Genomic DNA, 20,321 nt, shown 5'->3' on the forward strand with positions numbered 1-20,321 from the left:
TGGTTAGATAGCTGTAGCCAGAGGGTTGTTGTCAACAGTTGCCAACATATGTCCTGGTGGAGCCCCGAGCGGTCTGTCTTGGGACTAGTGCTCTTTAACATCTAAACCAATGACACAGTGAGTGTACCCTCAGCAGATTTGCTGATGACACCAAGCTGAGCTGTGCTTGCTGCCAGTCTTCAGAACTAGAGTGGAACTGAATTAACTTCAGTTACCAGTACGCATGGTTTTAAATGGCCTGAAATATGGGCTGTCACCCACATGTATTTGTTAATTCAACAGAGCAACTGTATTAAAACTGGAAACAAACTCTTAATTCTTTTAAACTGGCAGGGGTGTAGGAAGACAACTGCTCTGAACCTGCTTCCACAAGGAGTGCAGTCAGACATATGCTGGTGAGGCTGGTATGACACAGCCTGCTCCAGAAGTCAGCTTGTGCCATGTTTTTCACTCCACACTGCCTTGCACAAGGCAAGCTCTCTTAGGGGACTTCACATGGGTCATGTTTGCAGCACTGATTGATTGCATGTGTTCAGACACTGAAGCAGTCCTGAACTGGATAGACAAAATGGATGCTGTAATATTTTTCATGGGCGTAGTGTGATTTTGTGGTTGAGACAGGAACACATTAATGCTGCACAAGCTCTGAATAACATACATATTCACAGTGATGACAAGCTATTTGCTGTGCTGCATCATTGCAGCCAGTCGCCACTGGCTTAGAAGTGTTACCATACGTTGCAGTTAGGAAAGTTAACCTGGAATGACACACAGCATTTCGCTCAAATCATGAAACAACTTTTGTCATCACTGCACCAGCTATCATAAGCTTTATCTGGCCATTATTATGAAACATGTTTGCACTTCACTGCTATTGTCCTTGGATTCCAAGCCATCTCTAAAAGCAGTAGCCATGCTATGATTACATATACTGTGTTATTTTGCCTTCTCTATATGCTAATAAAACACAGATGGCTCAAGAAGTGATTTTTTAACTGAAGTAGTAAGAAGTTGACCAGCCTATTAGCAAAACGATCTGAAATATTCCTGTTTTGTTATTTGAATAAGGCCCTGCTTACTCAGGAACAGCTCTATACACTGAATGGTTTTTTTTCAGCCAAACTGTCCTAATCTCCCTTGAAATAACTCTGAGATATCTGTACTTGTTTGTTATTATTACTCATTCTTTTAGTGGTGTATGCTTATTCTTCTGAGGCACGTGACATCATTTTCTGTGTGAATCTTAAAAAACAGACTAATAAACAGTTGGCAGTGTACACTTCTTCTTTTGTTTTCTTCTAAATACTCATTTACATGTAATTCTCAGTGTCCCCACAATTAAAATATTTTGCACCTAATCAATCCAAATGGATCCCAGCAAAAGAAAAGCCCTTGAAGGAAAGGGATCTCAGTGACTATTTCTAAGCATGTTCTTCCACTTGAACAGTTCTAATGATTTGTCAGTAAAAATTAGAAATGGCTTTACTTTGTCCCATTTATAACAAATTGCAGTTTATTTTGGCAAGTTTAGATGACATAAATACTTGATCTTTTTTATGGAATTTTCCAGATTTTCTGTGCTGGTCTAGTAAACGTTAGGACATGTCAAAGTGACCATGGCACTAAGAATTCACTCCATTTTTGATTATAAACAAAATAAAATTGTCTACCAAATGAATGTTCTCATATGACAAGAAGAATATTTAAAAAGGTGGCTGAAATTCTTCAAGTGTTATTTGGGACAATGTAGGAAAACAGTTTTCCAAGTAGAGGCAGTCCTTTTTTGACCCTATTTATACTCAAAAAAAAAAAAAAAAGATGCGGAGAAAAGAAAGGGAGAGGTACGTGGTGCTCTGTGGTTTCACTTATGAAAATGTGTGTAAATTGGTTTGTTCGTCAGATTGATCCTAAACTTAGATTTATGGTGTCCCAAATTTCTTTCCACTGCAAGTAAATACCGTGTACAGAGGAAATAAAGGAAATAAAATTACAGTTTAGAAAATTAGATGGGAAGAGTTTTCGTATTTTTGGTACTCAGGCTACTTAGTTTCCTACACTGGAAGAAAAAGAACTTGACAACATATTTGGAGTCTTCCATTCTCTTTTTCTAGGAGCATAAGATAATACAACATTTTTTTACTCCCAGTGTAAATCAGAATTACCTATGCTGGTAATCCCTGAAATCAACTTCCATAATTTAGAGTTTTCCAAAATCCCCTTAAGGTAGCTGAATGATAAATGCTACAAATATATCTGCTTCACAGCATTTTGCTACTCAAGTATAGTAACAGTTTGGAGAAATGGTACAGACTGTAGAGGCAGCCATGGAAAATACAATATATTCAGTTGAAGTCATCCTAAAAAGCAGGTGAGGAATGGGGCTGAGATTCTCTGTAAGTGCAGGGAGGGAACCAAACACTGCCAAGAGGGTAATCTTTACTCGACACTTATTTATGAGAATGTGTTATCATAAAATCTGAATTTATAGAATGAGACAGCTGCAGGCAGAGATTTTTCCCTACCACAGAGAACTGTATGAAGGCTTCTGTATGTACAAGGTAAAGTTGCTATGGTCTTTTATTTTCAGTAGATCAGAGTGGACAGTCTCTTTTTGTTAGACTTAAAAGATCATTCAGGTCAACAGAATGATTCCCTTTAGTGTGAGGGAAATTTGTGTAAAGTTCAGAGGTAAATGCTTGTTGCCAACAATTATTGAAATAGAAGACCATTTTGAGTGGAAAATGCATAATATGCACATATAATTAATTTTCCTGCTGGATACATATTTTTGTATATTATACTCTTTTTCTGGTAAATGGAAGCCATAGCACACTTCTGAGTATTTCCCATTTGACTTTCTTTATTTTCTCACATCTTACCAAACGTGACAAAATGAAACATGGAGCTATTTATTTTCTGTTCTGTAATAAAAATGATACATTACTTTGATGCCCAAAAATTACATTAAAAATTCATTTATTTATGAATGTTTCATTGTATTAGTACATATGTTTTGATTTGGTGCATAGGAAGTGTATAGTTTAACATGGTCATCTGAATACCAACTTTAAAAAGGTGTCAAGCTTTATTCTAGGACAGACAGGAGATACAGATTTGAGTTTCCATGTATTGCTGAGTACAGATGAGACTGGAATTTAAGGAATATTCACTACCTTTGTAACAGGTTAATTTCACTGAGAGGTATTTGTTTAATTAGAATCAAACATAACTTTACAATCAAATAACAAGTAAAAAAAAAAGTAATTTTTTAATATGTGCAATAGCTTGTTAGTCTCCTACTATTTCTAATTCTTTTTGTACTTCCTCTTGTAGTCGTAGCTGAATATCTAGGCTAAACATTTCAGAAATGATTAGTGATTTTGGATGCCCATTCAGAATTACTCTACTGGAGCCCATAAGTGAATATTTGGTACTTTCTGACAATCTAACTCCTCTTAAGTAATTTATGTGGAGCTGAAATAACTAATCCTTACCGAACTTCTTCCATCCAAAGATACCATATATTCATCCCAGTGAACTCTGACATGTATTTTGTTCCACATCCTCAGTCGCTCTGGTTATCAGGCCAAGGATCAATAGTTAAGTCTGCATAAACATTTAGAAAAGTTTTAAATTTCACTAGGCGGTTGAGCATTTTCTCGAACTACTTATTTATACACACAACTAAATCAGCTCACTTAATTTGCTCACTTAATTGATCACTTGTTGTTTTGCTTAAACCATGAAACAAATATATAAAAATAACAACCACAAAAAACTCTATTGGGTTTTACAAACAAGTATATGACATAGTAGTTTGTCGTAATGACTTAGGTTGGAGCAGCTTGCTTGTCTGGGACTTTAAGAGCTCTCTCAGAACCAGTACTCAGACACGAAGATGTGAACATTGACAATATTACGATGAGATACCACTCCACCCATGACGTAGTTCATCTCCAGTTTCAGGATGGCATGGAAAGGTCCAACAATGGGTCTCACCTGGCGCACCACACCTGTTGGGATACAGAGAGGTTGCTGAGATTAGTGGAAATCAAATGGACTTATGTGAGTCCTATAGCCTATTTTGTTTCTGCAAGAGAAAAATTCCCCTTCATTTTCAATATAGACAAAAGAAGGTTACTTTACCAACGTGATCAGTAAATAGCTTGCAAGAAAGCTTGCAGTACGAGACTAAAATAGAACTTGTATTCAAAATATCTTGCAGAAAGTCCAGAAATAGCACTAAAAAGCTGCTAATGGCAGAAAAAGTATATATTCTGAAATCAGCATAAATTTTATTCTTTATTCAGAGAGATGAAGTCTGTAAGCAGTCTGCAGTACAGCTTTTTAAATAGGACATAGTCAGATCTTTCCTATGTATGCCAGCACACACACTGTCCTGAGGAGCACATGAACACACACACCTGGGAATGCCATGTAATTTATTATGCTGTGAGCTGCATTTCATTTGTAATGGCAAGTAATTACAGCGAGAAAATTAATATGCTCTGTATAAATACCAGATAACACTAGTTCACTAATTATTAGTGTGCTGTAATGTGGATGAGCAACCCACCAAGAAGCACTGCAAATAAAAGCAGGTGAATATGATGAGGAAATGGGGGGCTATTGGCATAATTTCTTGCAAGGATAGTAGTACATGACCAACCTGCACCCCATGGACCACATGCAGCCCAGCCACTGTAGCCAACACTCCCTGCTGCAGTGTCATCTTGGTGGCAGCTCTGTTGTGCTGACAGGTCTGGCCTGGCAACAACTGTCACTGAACCAGCCTAATGTGTTAGTTTCACAAAAGCCAAACATCCCATTAGTTTTATGTTTTTGTTGCTCTCTGTTTTTTATGTTTTAATAAAAAAATAAGTTTTGTTACATATATATATGTGAAGTTTATTCTGTATTCTCTATGTGCCTGTGTCAATTCCTGTTCACTCAGTGTGGCCCAGGAAAGACAAAAAGTTGGACGCTCATATTGTATGGCAAGCCTACAACACTCTGGGTCACAAGAGTGTATCAGTGCCCTCAGAGTCTTGACATGACATGGCTGGAAAGAATAGCACTAAAGCTTTAGACCTACACAAAAGAAAGTCAACAGGAGTTTTGCCACAGAGTCCAACTGGCTCAGGATTAGACTGTAGGCATGTTCTCACTTCAGATTTTTTTTGAGGCCTGTTGTTACTAAAGTAAGAGCTACCAAACTGTATGTATCAGAAAAGGTCAAAATCCTGTGAACTGAGGTAAGGCTGCAGGCAGCTGGAGCCTGGTGGAGACCCCTCCTCAGATGCCTCCTTCTGACAAAGCCTATCTGATCTGGTGTTGGATTCAGAAGGAAGTGTGCAGTTTATGAAAAAGTTATTTAAGGCATATTATTTCTGCGTGCTGGGGGTTATGTTTCACAAGCAGGCAGCATACCAGAGCTTCCTGGAGTCCCAGCCGAACTCCTACAGCACTGCCCTGTGAACACATTGGCCTAAGATCTGATGGGAGAGATAAATGTTTGCTTATGCAGGCTGTCAGCACCTTTTTCCAAGGCAGTGATGACATTACAGTTTTGTCTTGTTTAAATACCAACCAGCATCTTCAGCATCCAGTAAAACTGCAAACTTTTCACCGCATTCACTTCGCTTGCCATATTTTGTGAATATGCTTTTTAAGCATTCTTGCCCCCACGATTTATATGTACATACATACACACACATACATAATATACACATACATTTTTTAGTTTTCTTGGCCACACTCCTGCACCTTATAAAAATTACTGGGCTTGGCAGATGATATATTGAAGAAGAAAAGCCTTGTTTAAATTGCCCTCCCTTTAGGGTAGCATTTAAAGCATATTACTAACAACACATAACATTATTGCAGGCAACAATTTAACTGACAACCACGGAAACACATGGAATTGGAATCACTCAATACTGGCAAGTTGTTTAACCCACACAGTTAAGTTCTAACATAGCAATCACCAAGCATCAGATGACAAGGGCTGTTGTTTCCATTCAGTAATCTTTTGATAGTGCTCTACACTTCCTTGCTCTACTCAATCTAGAAGTGTGATTGCAAATTGTGTTGGTTTGGTGGTTTTTTTTCTGATGTGATACAACTTTACTCAAGCTGATCTATGTTACAGTATAGCATGTATCCACACACTATTGACATAGCGTTCAAAGAAATAAATAACTTCCCCATTGTTTGGATATTCTCAGCTAGTATGCAAACAGACAAACAAAAAAACCCACTCTTTATTTCCCAGGTGGAATGCTACAATCCATGGGGAGCAGGTTTCTATATAGTTCTGTTGAAGTTTTAAAATCAAGCATACCAATAGTTCAAAAAGTAAATGTTTCATACGTAATGAATTTAAGGAATATATAAAGAAACAAAATATTATCACAGTATTGATTTATACCATTCAATGTGCCAAAGTCCTAGACTGTCCTAAAATGAATTTGAAAACATCAGTGAAAAATAACTATTTCCCCTCTTCTCCTATTCAATGAAGAGGATGTTGCAGTCACATATGTGCTACATCGTATATATAAACTGTAGACATTCTAAACATGGAGAAGTTTCTCAAGATACCTGTTGAGAATAAAAGGAAGGGAAGAAGAAGGAGGGAAGGAAAAGAATGAGAGAAAGAATGAGAGAAGAAAGAAAGCAAGAAATCAAAAAAGCAAGAAAAGCAAGAAAAAAGAAAGCCATAAAGCAAGCAAGCATGAAAGTGAGGAAGAAAGAAATCAAGACTGCAGGAAAGAAAGACAAAGGCATGTAACAGGAATACACAGTTTTCAGCTCTTTGAAGATTGACTCATTGAGAATTTTCAGATTTTTTTTTGGTGACAAATGGCATAATGCTGGAGCTGTTTTTTGCTTTTTTTTTTTCCCCTCAGTCCAAGTCAAATATAAACACAGATGGAAACCACGCAACAACAAAGCAGCACAGTGCCTGAAATCTTGCTACACATTTAACTAGTTCCCAGTGATCCTATGACATTGGTCTCAGAAATGCAGTTGAAGGACATCTGCTATAATATGCCACTGCTTTTTCATGCTACCCATGTCTGATTCTCTTATGTCAGGTACTATGGAGCAATAGCTAGTCCAGATCCAAACAAACCCATAGTGCCTTGAGCCTTGCCTCACAAACAAGAGCTTAAAGTGAAAGTTTGCAACTCAGGCCCAGTACAAGCAGTTCTCATACATGGCTAAAAGAATCAGCAAGTAGCCAGTGGTGTACACAAGGCCTTAATGCTGGCTGACAGAATCTAATGGAATCCTGAGCTGAATTGAGCAAAGAATTGACAGCAGCTTGAGGGAGGTTATCCCTTCTATCCAGCTATGCTGAGGCTGTGTCCCTGTATGGGCTCCTGAGTATGAAGCAACTGGAAAGAGTCTAACACAGAGTCATGAAGACAATTAATGGACTAGAGAACCTCTCCTATTTGTAAAGGCTGACAGATATAGGACTGTTCAGACTTTTTTTACTAGTCTAAAAACAAAGTAGCTGGATGGAGCCAGTCAGAGGTCACATTGGGATAAATGCAGAATGGGATATGGTCCTGGATTACTGTAGCAGTACACACAATCCCATGAGTCACAATCTGTAGAATGCCAGAAGAGTAACAGTTAAGCTTATGATGTGACCTGAAAATAGTGGTCTCAGACACCCAGATCCAGTATAAACATAAAGCAGCGTGAACCACTGCTAATAAGTGAACAAAACAGTTCTGCTGATATGAAATTGTGAAGACTCAGGTGCAGTGTTCAGTAACAGTGTTCACCCACTGTTACTGCAGAGGTATCACAGCTAACATACATAGTCAATATTTCTGCATGCAACTCCCAAGTATGCACTTCATGATAACATATACATTTTGTTTCTACAGACCAAACTATTATAGGACGCCAAAGCTAATGTCTCAATGGCTCAGTGACAAGAGACAAGGAGATCCTCACTGCTACTGAATCCCACATGCCATACAGTTTTGAGTATCTGTCTTTTGGTGTTTACCCTCTTCAGTTCATAATCTGTGACCATGCTGACTAAACCTACAGAAAGCCCTACATGCCACAAGCCAGGTACACTACTTTCCATAAGCTCCAATCTATTTATTTATTTGTTTGTTTGTTGTTAATTGATCAGAGATGTTATTACTTGTCCCATATCTGTTCATTTATTTTCATGGTTTGTTGATCTTCTCCTTTTAGAAAACAACATCACAACTTTTCTCACACACTTTGCTCAACTGTAAATAGGATCTCTTGGATGTTATAGTTATTTCTGCAGTGATTGTCACTCCACAGTCCAAACTTTTAAAGCTCTTTAATTAACACATCAAGCTGTTCTCCTTCTCTGTCTTCTCCTTTTACGTAATGCATTTCAACTTTGGCTAAGGTAAAAGCATACCACTTTTAATGACACAATTCTTCTTGTAAAGCATCATATGTAGTGAAGACATTACCCTGAATAATATGTAATACTTATTTCAAGTGAAAATAATGGCAATATCTTAGAGGTACCATCACTGGATTACAGAAGTTCTTCTTATCAAAGAATATGGGATAAATGAGACAGAAAGGTTAATATTGTTACATCTTCCTAAGCCTTTCAGCAGAATTTCTATTATTGTAATCAGATGACACAGGTATTCCTTTGCTTGTCCATACCTCTTTAAGATATCATTTCACTTCTCTGCTTTGAAATATGTGGGACCCTGAGGCAATTCACCTCTGTGTCTGGTTTCTGCTTGTATTTTTGCATTATGTAGACAATTTGCTAAGAAGCTCCATTTTGAACTCAAAAAAACACTGCTGTTAACACATTAACCCATTCTGGATGACAAGTTCCTGTGTTATAACACATTAGCACTTGGTTTCCAAAAATCCAGACTCCTGGTTCTGATTTTTGCACTGTTTACAGCCCAATATGCCAAAGGAGCTCTTGCAAAACTCTTTAAAATACTTCTAAAACTTTTCTTTTTTTTTTTCACTATTAACCACAAAATCTGCAGCAATTACATTTGCACAGAATCTGGGTCACTGTGTTCCTTACACCATCTGCAGAACACTGCATTTGCATTTTCTCTAGAGAAAGCTCCTCTAACAGAATCTCCATGGTTTGCCAGAAAGCAAAGCAGAAAGAGTGAGCATGAAGCTTATTTTCATATTGCCACTAGAAAAGGTTTTTTTTTTTTTGCTTTGGCAGAGAGAATTAATCATGATATGTTTTCTGTTCTGGACACAAAGATTGGAAAGATTTTCCACAAGGGAGATTCCTGATTCTATTCAAATGTTTACATTTGTAATAACACAAGAACACAGTACAAATATAAGTTGCATACCTTTAAAAGTACTGTTCTTCGGTAAGAAATCCTCAGAAAACCTAAATTTTTATGAGCCCTCACAAAATCAGAGAAGTGTTATAGGAGTGGACAAAGGATCAGGGGCTGGAGGGAGAGGCAATGGGTGCAACTGATGACTGAGGACCTGATCTTGATGGGTGCTGGAAGAGGGGTTCTGCTGAAGTAAACCTCTTATCTTACCTGACTATGTATATGCAGGCCTGCATATTTGTGTATATACAAACAGTTCACACTACTGCCAAATCAAATGCTCTTCTTCCAAATAACCTGTGAGCTACACTCTGGGAAGTACAATAAACACAGTTATCAAAAATGTCATCAATCCCCTCAACAACATTGCAAGCCTTATGCTAAGGAACAAACACAAATTCTCTTTTCTTTTTACCACTTTCCCATCTTTTTTTTTTTTTTTTTTTCCTATACACAGTGTTACAGCTACTTTATTTTGTTCTGGTCATCTCATGCTGAAGGCTAGTAACAAAATGTTTTTTTTTTTTTTCTGCTGGTAACACACAGTCTCCTTTCTGTGATTCTTCTCAGGTGGCAAATTAACAGACACGCTTTTACTATCAGTTGTATCCAACAGCATTACTCTTCTCTCACAAGTACAAAACTCCACACTTGACATTACAGGCAAGTTCTAATTAAGCCAACTTTTTTGGCAATAAATGATTTACTTAAGAAAAAGTTTTAATTTTTCATTACACTGTTTACTTGTATGATTTGTATTCAACTAAAAACTATCCACAAAATGACTAAACTAATGATACTGACCATACCTTAAAAAAAACCAAAAACGTTTTGCATTACTTAGAATGAACTGAAATTTAGTATATTAAATGCAACATGAATTCTGTGTGGAATGTGGCTCCACTAGAAAATACAGTCATAGATGGCAAAGGGTCTAAGGACTGTGAAAGCAACAGAATGTCCCAGGATCTACTTGGTAATTCTATGTGTGGTGAAGCTTCTTCGCCCCCGATGCACAATGTGTTTCATTGGCTCCCTAGCTCTGAGGTGTCCAGGCAATTTCTAATCAAGTACAAGCCAGAGAGGCAAGCAGGAAAGCAGAGCTGAAAATCTGAGGGTATAAGGCTTGACATGTAAAAGGCAGGAATACACACTAAGAGAAAAAAAAATGCAGAGATTTCTCATGCAGAATGAGATGTTTTGTTATCAATATATTCACTTCTATTGCAGAGATTATTAATGAGATAAATAAAATTCCATGTGAGATGCTTAAGAGCACAGTGAAATCAATTTTCCCCTATATTTTCAAATGTGCTATTATATGGTGAGAGTTAGTGTTTTTTTCTTTTTCTTTTTTCTTTTTTTTTTTTTTCAGATGGAACATTTGGGATGAATTACATCTACAAGAGAGACCATTTCTCCTCTACCTATTTTCCACATCCTTGGAATAGACACTTAGAACATGAAATGATTAATTTACTGGGCTTCATATTAACTTCCAAATAATCTCTGCTTATGTTATGAAGTCCAATATTTGGCTGTTTCTAGATCTCTGTTTCTCCACAAGAAGTTCCCTGGTCTTTTTTTACAGCTTTGTCATACATTAATAACCCTAACTGCCACTATGCAAGAGTAACTGCTATTTTTCTAAGCAATGGATCTTTCGAATCACAAAAATAGCCTTCAAATGGCCTGCTAGCCTGTGTCATGCCACAGGTATGTAAGACAGCATACAAAGGAGGGATATAAGCAATCCCCTCATTTTAGCAAACATCTTTAAGCCCACATAGATCTTGAAGTAATAAAGCAAAAAGGTCATTGCAGCCTCCTGGAATTTAAGGCTATTGTATGACTGTTAAAGGAAACTAGCCTTAAACATCTGCACACTAGTTATAATGTGCAATGAACTTTTTGTAGGTGAAAAGCATGCTTATGAGCTTCCCTTAAGCAATACAAGAAGACTGATCTCCTCATGTTAATGCAAGATCCTGAACTATAATTTGAAATTTGCTTTTATCCTCAAGGCCTCTTGCTTTATACTGCTGGCCAAGATTTTCAAAATTAAGAGTAACATCTCAGATGCATCAGTGTTACTTAACAGCCTAGTCATCGTTTCAGAAGAGATGTTCAGGCAATTAGGAAGTTTATGGATAGGGAAATGAATGTTGCAGTGGCTATTTTAAAAGGCAGTGGTGATAGGATCATTCCAGAAAAGAGCAGGAAAAGAATCCAGCCATGAATAAATGATTCTTTGGATCAAACCACAGACAACAAGTTGCAGGTTAGGCTTGAATACCAGACTATATCAGTCTACAACATGTAAATACATATCTACTGTGTGAAGCAAAAACTCTACAGTCAAACTGTTTTTTGGCTCTGGAGACCTCGATTCAAAGAATTTATGTTGAGATCTGTAACGAAAGGGTTATTTCTTCTTCAGTATTCATTACAAACACACAAATTTCATCAATAATGTTGAAAAGCAATTGACCAATTGACAGCCTGGCTGCAAACAGAAAACATATAGTTTAAGTTATTTTATCCTTTTTTTTTTTTCTGTAAAAATGTTTAAAGTTGCCTATGAAGATGTTAAAGGAGATAGTGTTAATAGTCTATCTAAAGTTGTTAAAGCAACATCTGCCCTCCTCTTCCACTAATTGTTTCTTTGTAGATGGCTAGGTTGGTTAGGAATTGTTTTCTCTTCTTAAATTCTTGTTGACTACTCACAGTTACCCCCTTGTTCTCAGTATATTCAAAAATAGTTGTCAGGTGGATTTACTCCATCACCTTCGAAGAGAATGAGGTGAGGCTGACTGAGCTGTAGTTCCACAGAACCTCCTCTTGCTGTTCTAGAAGACTGAAGTGATATCTGCTCTCTTCCAGTCATCAGGAACTCCTGATCACCACAGTTTTCAATAACAATTGAGGTGGTTTTGCACAGACATCAATCAGTTTCTTAGGCATTTGTGCAAGTACCCCAACAGGTCTCACAGTCCCTTGGTAAGTCTAGTTCATTTGAATGCTCCCTTCCACAATTCTCCTTCAATGAGGGTAAGGATTTCTTGGTACAGACCTTCCAATTCTTCTGAGAGTCCTGTGACTCCTGAGGGTCAGTTTTATCAGTAAAGAACGGGACAAGGAAGACACTGAATACTTAAATTTTTTGCATGTCTTTTGTCACAAGATCTACTGCCCCATTCAGCCACTGGTCTACATTTAGTCTTCCTTTCACTATTGATGTACTTGTAGAAGCCTTTCTTGTTGCACTTCAGAGCAGAAAGCTGTGCTTCTGTAGGGAGTCTCACAAGCAGTATTCTTCCTTAGTTCATGACTGTGCCTAAAGGCACAATCTAGCTGTCAAATTGCAGGTATTTCCCAGACCACCAGATGTCTGCTGACTTCAGAAGGTTAATGCACACCTTAGATTCCTCCATCTTTCAAAAGCTAAACAGTTCTTTTCAATTTTTTATCTCTTTTTTTTTGTGTGTGTGTGTGTGTGTGTGAAAGCTATCTATATTTATCTAAATTATTTGTGACAATAACAATGTAGACTCCTGAAATGTGGCATTCTATAATTTTTTATATAATCTGCTTTATTAATAAGTGGCTGCTCTTTGGAAAATGAAATATTTCATGGTAATCATCACTGCAGGCATCAAACCATATACAGAAAAATAGCTCTGAAGATATCATTAATCCTGGAACTGTCACACCTGACAAACACAAATACGGTTAAAGGATTCAGAAAACTCATTAATCAAAATGCAAGTACTGAAATAGATTTCCTTTTGCTTTGAAGTATATTGCCCTCACAACGTTGTGAATTAGACCTTCATTCAAGTTTGACGGTGAGCATTTCATAAAATAATAGATTAGGAGAATGAAGTTTAGAGCTGAACATTAGGTTTCCATGCTGATACAGAATTGCTTCATAGTAGTTTAGCTACTGTACAAACCTATGCTGAAGTATCTGGGACCAGATTTTGAAAAACATGCGTTTTTGAAACATTTTCCTCCCAGATCTTTGTTTAAATTCCTAAGAAAACTGACTAATTTTCAACTAGGAAAATGAATGCTTATGAAATGCTTCAGAGACATACAATTATATTTTCATAAGCTACATTTCCCTGTTGGTTTAAGATGATAAAAAATACTAGCCCTATATCCTCCACCCCTTCTCTTAGATTAATACCTGAAAGATAGATAAAAATGAAATTTGCCAAAGAAGCACTAATGCTGACAAAAGGGAAAAGGCTGGAGTATTTTTGCAAATAGTAGACAGGAGATTTCCCTTTTGAGCATCAACAAAACTCTAGATCCCTTAATACAGCACCAGTGTTTCCTATCTTGGGAACAGAAAGGCAACAGCAATTCAGGTTTTGAAACAGTGAATACTGCACCAATATAATAAACATGAATCCTAATGATTTGGGTCAGTTGGCGCAGCATTGACTGTATTGGCAAGTTATTTCTGGATCAAGCAAAATGTTTATGTCTCCAGATCAGTTCAAAAGTTTAACAGCACCGCTCAGACACATACTGGATCATTTTCTGAAAGGTGTAAAAGAGTATCAGTTTTAGAGCAAGACACCCCTCAGAAAAGAAGAGCATGTACAATTGAAGGCTTGTGCTGTGACCATAAGCAACACTTATTGCTCACATATCTAACATTCACAGTGCCTCTTGTCCAGAGTAATCATTTATAAAACATGTAAAGACAAGGTTCTCATTTAAAATCTGACCAAATAATTGTGTCTAACACTCTACAGGTACTCAAGATCTCTGAAATTCTCACCTGCAGTACAGGTCTTCTTATAGTTTAGCTAAAACATTTTATCTGCTTCTTTTTTTTGCCTTTCATTTTATCTCTGAAGAAAGGAAAATGAAGAAAGAAATTACAGTAAGTGAGTTACATTTCAGCTTGCAGCTAAGAAAACAGGATCTTTTTTATTAGCTTACTTCAACAGATTAGAAATTTGGGATTCAATTTATTATAAATTGTATCCTTCAACTACTCAACAAAGTTGAGTTTCATTAATGCTTGGGCTTCTCTAGAAAGCTCTGATTGCTGAAATGCACCAAATAAAGAGGCAATAAGGAGGCCTCATGGTATTAATACATTTTTGGCCAGAAACAAATGGTATATGTTTTCAAAGCTATTATCTGTCGTGTTGGATCACATGGAGCCTTGGTATTATGAAAGAATTAAAAACAACCTTTGATTTTACTGAGGTTTGGCTAGTTTACAAATACTATGATCTTTATTAAGGATACCAAATAACTTCAGAGAGATGTGCTCTTAACTTGGTTTGGCAAACTCAAAGTGCTTTTAGATCTTTGGTTTGCCTTCCAGCCAAAACTTGCAATGGCTTTTAATGTTGACAATGCTGTGAAATCACTCACGCCTAAAATGCAATAACTGTACTTGAGGTCGTCTCGTTAAAAAATAGTTTCCACCATAAATATTTTTATCTTTCCTATTCCTCCTTGGAGAATGCATCACACTTTGTGTAGAATAAGAATCTTATGTATTACAAAAACAGGTGGAAAAACATCAAGGCTGAATTTAAAATCGTTCAGAATTCCATATATCATCTTCCTGTTACTTTATTTCCACAATCCTTTGTACACAAGGTTTAATGCCCATCATGGTAATACCTAAGTGCCAAATACGAATGTACTTAGTCCATTTAAAGAAGTGGCTGAGTTTACCCTACCTTGTCCTACTACTATATTATTCAGTTTCAGTCAAGTTTTGATGCAGTAGTATATACACGACACCTGGACAATTAATTTTTTTAACCTTAAACATTTCTTGGTCAAGAGCCACATTATGGCATACAGCATGCTATAGCCCTGTGATTCAATGTACCAAGGAAGAAAAAGTATCTAATCCTGAGGATTTGCCATGAAAGCCTTCAGATAGCTGTTTAGTCATCAGGTAGAGGCAAAAGCTCTGCTGGCATTATTTGCAGAACTTTTGATTAAAGAAGCTTTCTGAATGTTACTGTGGATTAATACCTGACTAACTTCACAAAATAAGGCTGAAATAAGGGGTCACCACCACATTTGACCCCTTTAAAAATAAAAGTGTTCTTTTTACACGAGCCATGCATTTGTGCATCATATAGGGAAAGATTTACGATATACTTCAAGTTTCTTATCTTCTGTCTCCAGCTTTTATCAGATGTAGGAACTACTGTAAGAATGAGATTCCTGCTATGAACACACAAACTCAGGAGCAACAGCTCAAGTAGCTTAATGTGCTAAACAAGAATTTCACACTTGGAGATCCTCAGAAAAACAGGTTTTCCACTACTCTCTAAACTGGGTCAAAGCAAGAGGAGTTCTATAGTACATTTCTTGGTGTACTGGATTACAAATGTGGCTTTATTCACTCATTCATACAATGTTTCTGCCCAGTGTTTGAAATTAATACAAAAAAATGCATGCTCCACAATGTGAGCCAACAACCTTTAGCAGCCCCATTAGCTCTTCTCTGACTCAGTCACTTTCTCTCCCAAGTTGGCAGGTTCTACACTTCACGCAACAGCTCACAAAGCTTTGTCAGAGTTGCAGCATTATTTATTTGTCTGCTGGTTAATGAAAACTGTAATCAAAGAAGGTCTGGATTAATGCTTTTGTAATACATTATATCTCCCTACCCAAGGGATGAGATGAATATTGATCATGGAAAAGTGGGATTAACCAGATACTTGCAATGTGGTAGAGCACAATCTGGCACTAGGAATGTCATTTTGTTCAAGCACAAGACTCAGTCTCACCAGAAAAGCACTTTCAGCATTTCTCAGATGAGAAATGAAAATTCACCTCCTGCTAAAGGTGCCTGTTTGCCTCCAGAAGAGCTCTGCTGCCCAACATTTTTTCTGTAGGGAAGGGAGGGTTTTGATAGATTTGACTACAGCACAGTGCAGTCAGCAGCATCCCAAAAGGGCAGGTTTAGGCAATAAATCTAGGATCCCATTTACCAAACAGCTTCTGGGCACCCAAGTTGCAAATGTGTAGCTACTAATTTTGAGAGGGCAAGCTGGCATAGAAAACTGCTTACAAGATATTCCGTGCAGAGGGGCTCCTATTGTGAAAAGGGCAAGCCTGGCTACAACTAGAACAAAAATACTGACAGGGCCTGTGTTTTTTTAATGTAAGGCTGCAAGAGCCTGTCTAAAAATCTGCTGAATTATGCCACCGTGCTGTGTGCTATTTGTGAATGACTGGACAGCATCGTTTTTGTATTGCCAGACACCATTGTTGCTTCATGCTAATGACATTATAGTCACGACAAAAGTTGGCTATTGTTGCTTACTTTCCAGTAAGGGTATCCACAAGGGAAAATAACGTATGTGCTGAAACCCTTGCCCCTGCAAACACTGGATCTCTCCTGGACACTCCAATTTTGCCTTCACCTGGGCTCCTTTTCAGCACAGCAAAGCAGCTGTAGGTGAGTTGCTACTTTCAGCATTACTGCCATGCCAGAAAGTCCAAATCAGACCGAGGATCTCATTATGCTAAACACTGCAGAACTGCACAGTAAGAGCCAGCCAGCTTCTGGTCAAAAGGTAAAGACAGCAGAGAAACAGAGCATACAGAAGCAGAGAGAAATGTGAAGGCACTTGCCTGGCACTTCAAAGTGGGTCACCTGACAAAGGTTTGAAACCATCTTCAGTAGCCCCGTGACTGAAAACACTTTGCTGTAACTGGGAACGGACAAATTGCTTGTGAGGTATACAAGTGTCTTCTACAGAAGGGCAGGTTTGCTCAAAAGAAAAAAAAAGTGTTCAATTTCCTTCTCCCACATCCAATCAGTATGGGATCCTGCAAGCAGTTACGTTATCCATCTATTTCAGTTTATATTTGGCTCATTTTTAAAATGTCTGTGTCCATACTCTGGAATATATTAAAGAATCATGATGCCATAGTAAAAATTATGACTGCTAATAAATCCAGTATTGTAACACCAGTAGTTAAGACACTCTCTGTAGTGGTTCAACAGTAACATCACGAACTATCACACACAGAAAACAGCCTGGAAAGGTGACAGTTGGCAGTGGAACCCTTACAAATGTAACTGAAATCATTGCCACTTAGTATTTGGTGGCAGAAGGATTAAAATGACAGGCACTATGATGAATTAAACTTCCTCAAATAATCACTCTAAGTAAACAATAAAACAAATTCTAGATCTCATTGCAAGCTGAAAAACACATTTAGTAGCACAATGTTTAAATGATACCTCCTGTAACAGCATAATTTGAAAAATGTGAATGCTTGTATACACCAGTCACAACTGAGAACACTACTGCAGATCTGTAAAATCATAAGCAACTGATGATATCAGCATATTCAAGCACCAGCAAAACACTCCTGGGAAGCTCTCTTAACTGTACTGGCTCTGGGTTTTGCTAAGAATAGTATCATTCTGCTTAACAAGCAAAAAATACAGGCTTATGTTACCATCAAATGTGGTAGGGAAGATTTCATCCTACCAATAGCACTTTTAGCTGTATTAAGAAATTTTAAAACTTCCCTGAAATTTACCATACTACAAGGTGGTATTAGAGATGCCTAAGGAAATGAATGCATAGCTGAGGGCAAAAATGTTTTATACTATCTGATAATACCTTAGGCATTAATAGGACATTTTTGTACAGGTTGAAAATGCATTCTTCATTTTTCACTGACAGCTGGTTAAAGGAGGAATGTGGTGAGAAGTCTATAAAAGCTTTAAAAAAAAAACAACAAAAAAAGCTGGATATGTCTGCACTTCTTTTTTTCTCCCACCCATGCCAATAAGTGATGTGCAATTGTTAACTTCAAGTTGAATCTTTTGGCTCTTTGGCCTGTAACTACATAGGCAACAGAGAGTTTATAGAACTTTTAGTACAAGCAAGGAATGGAGTTTGGCATTTTAATACAATTGGGTAGAAATACTGGAGGCAACTGTTTTCATAGCTCTTACTGCTGCCCCTGTAGGCTGACTTTGATTACTTCTGTTCCATTGGAAGATACTTTCTGTAGAGCACAATAGCTAGTTGTTGTAGACAGTGCTTAATTGTTTTGGCTCCTCTCTATCTGCTACTTCTGGTCATTGATCCAGGTTTGATATTTTTTATTTCTATTATTTTGCAATAGTGTCCTTGACTCTTTCGTCTCTTGCCTTGGTGGCTGCTCCTCCTACATCTCCTTTAGGTAAACTTGTTACTTCCTTCTTCTAACCTGCCCCCGATCCTTCCTCTTCTTCTAGTGCTCTTTTTCCTTCCTCGCAACCTGCTCCTAGACTGTCTCATCTCCTCCTATGACCTCAGTTCCCATCTCTCCATCAACAAATCACAAACCAGACTGATCAGTCATTCTCCATCCAATCCTACAAATCTCTCAGCTTCTTTAACATCTTTTTGATGTCTCAGTAGCAACTTAATGGGATAATGACTAAAACTGATGATCTGACTCTCTTCTGGACATAATTCTCTGTCAATGCTAAAATCCTTGCTTTCCTTCTGAAAATCCACCTTTAACAGATCCTCCCTCTCTCTAAGCATTTTCCAAAATAAATTGGCATGTTTTCAATTTTTTTAATGTTACACTTTTAAGACCATATTTTTCCTTTCCATTCACACAAACACAGCTTAGATGCAACTCATTCTTAAGCAGTCATCTCTCTCCTTGTTTGTGACCACCTAGCAAAAAAATATTCTAAAAATGAAAGGCTTTCTGTAAGACCATCTCCATGGTCTACTGATCTGTCCTTTCTCCCTCTTTTCCCAGTGCTCCCTCCTTTCTTTCAATCCCTTCATTGGTTTCCTCTGCTCTAACATCAAGTCCAAATTTATTATATTCATCTCTCTCAGTAACTCTGGTAAATATCTGTCTGCTGTTTCCACATACTCCTATGCATTCGTTTAATATTTCTCTGAGCTAGTTGATATCTTTTCTTTAAAACAAACAAACAAACAAAAAAAAAACAACAACCAAGCACTACTCCTGTACAGCTTTTCTATGAGAATGGTGATCTAATGGTGACCTACCTTCCAATAGCAGATAAAATAGCTTTGATACTCTGGTAATTTCTCCTGAAGTATTACAACAAAATGAAACATGAACATTAGTACTTTTACCCAAGCATCTATGAAATATTAGCAGGGTACGTGTGGTCTTTCCTCTATAATTTAAGAAACAGACAAGTTTTAAAAGAGACTGAACAGATTCAAGAAGACTATATCCATCAGTGGTAGTTAAGAAGTTCAGATGCACTCCCCCAGAAATCGGAAGCATATAAACTGATTATTACAATAGTGTGTCATTACCTTTGGAGAAAGATTCCTCTATACCCAGCTGTTATAACATTGAATGCTGGTTACTGAGCTAGTTTGGCATCTGTTCTACTAGAATCCTTATGTTACATCCCCATAGTTTTTACATTTTTTTAATTTAATGGGATAACCAATGAACCTTTCTGATATCACCTATGCCTTTCCTTTTATTCCATCATTATGCAAAATCTTCCCTTTTCTTTATAAAAGGGATTTAACTTTGTTAGTTCCTGTAGATTAAGATGCTGTCTTATTTGTCTAGAAAACTTCTACAAGAACACATAAAATTTCTGATTATTATTAACAAGAAAAGTGATATCGTGATGGTAATAGCAGAATTGCTGATGGCAGAATTATTTGCAATCTTAATTTCACAGACAACATGCTGTCCTGAGCTCCTGCCCCCCCCAGGGCCAGGGCTTATTTTTCCTTTTCCAATTCTGCTCCAGGCAATTTACTTTGCAGATTCCATCCATTAATCTTGAAGTACTTTTACATAGAGGAATTAATTAAGATTCTTATATGTAAGAATTAATTAAGACAGTAGTAGGCATGTTATATCATTTCCATGTTGCACATGGGGGAACTGAGGTGATGAAATTGTTACCCAGTTCTTCAGTAGAGCTGGGTAGGTAGTTGG

The 20,321-nt window shown here is 37.3% G+C and overlaps 1 protein-coding gene across 3 annotated transcripts in view; it reads right to left on the bottom strand.

The window, feature by feature from the left end:
- Positions 1-2,580: 2,580 nt before the first annotated feature.
- Positions 2,581-20,321, bottom strand: part of FBLN1 (fibulin 1) — an 80,231-nt gene continuing 62,490 nt past the window's right edge. For all 3 annotated transcript variants that reach the window (XM_065742393.1, XM_065742395.1, XM_065742396.1), the window contains exon 17: positions 2,581-4,013. In XM_065742393.1, the coding sequence (XP_065598465.1) occupies positions 3,874-4,013 (140 nt within the window). In that variant the 3' untranslated portion in view covers positions 2,581-3,873. The remainder of the gene's footprint in view (positions 4,014-20,321) is intronic.

This window comes from Cyrtonyx montezumae, unplaced genomic scaffold (assembly GCF_038088225.1).
Source record: "Cyrtonyx montezumae isolate F1298 unplaced genomic scaffold, pur_monq_1.0 scaffold_3, whole genome shotgun sequence".
Taxonomy (NCBI): Eukaryota; Metazoa; Chordata; class Aves; order Galliformes; family Odontophoridae; genus Cyrtonyx; species Cyrtonyx montezumae.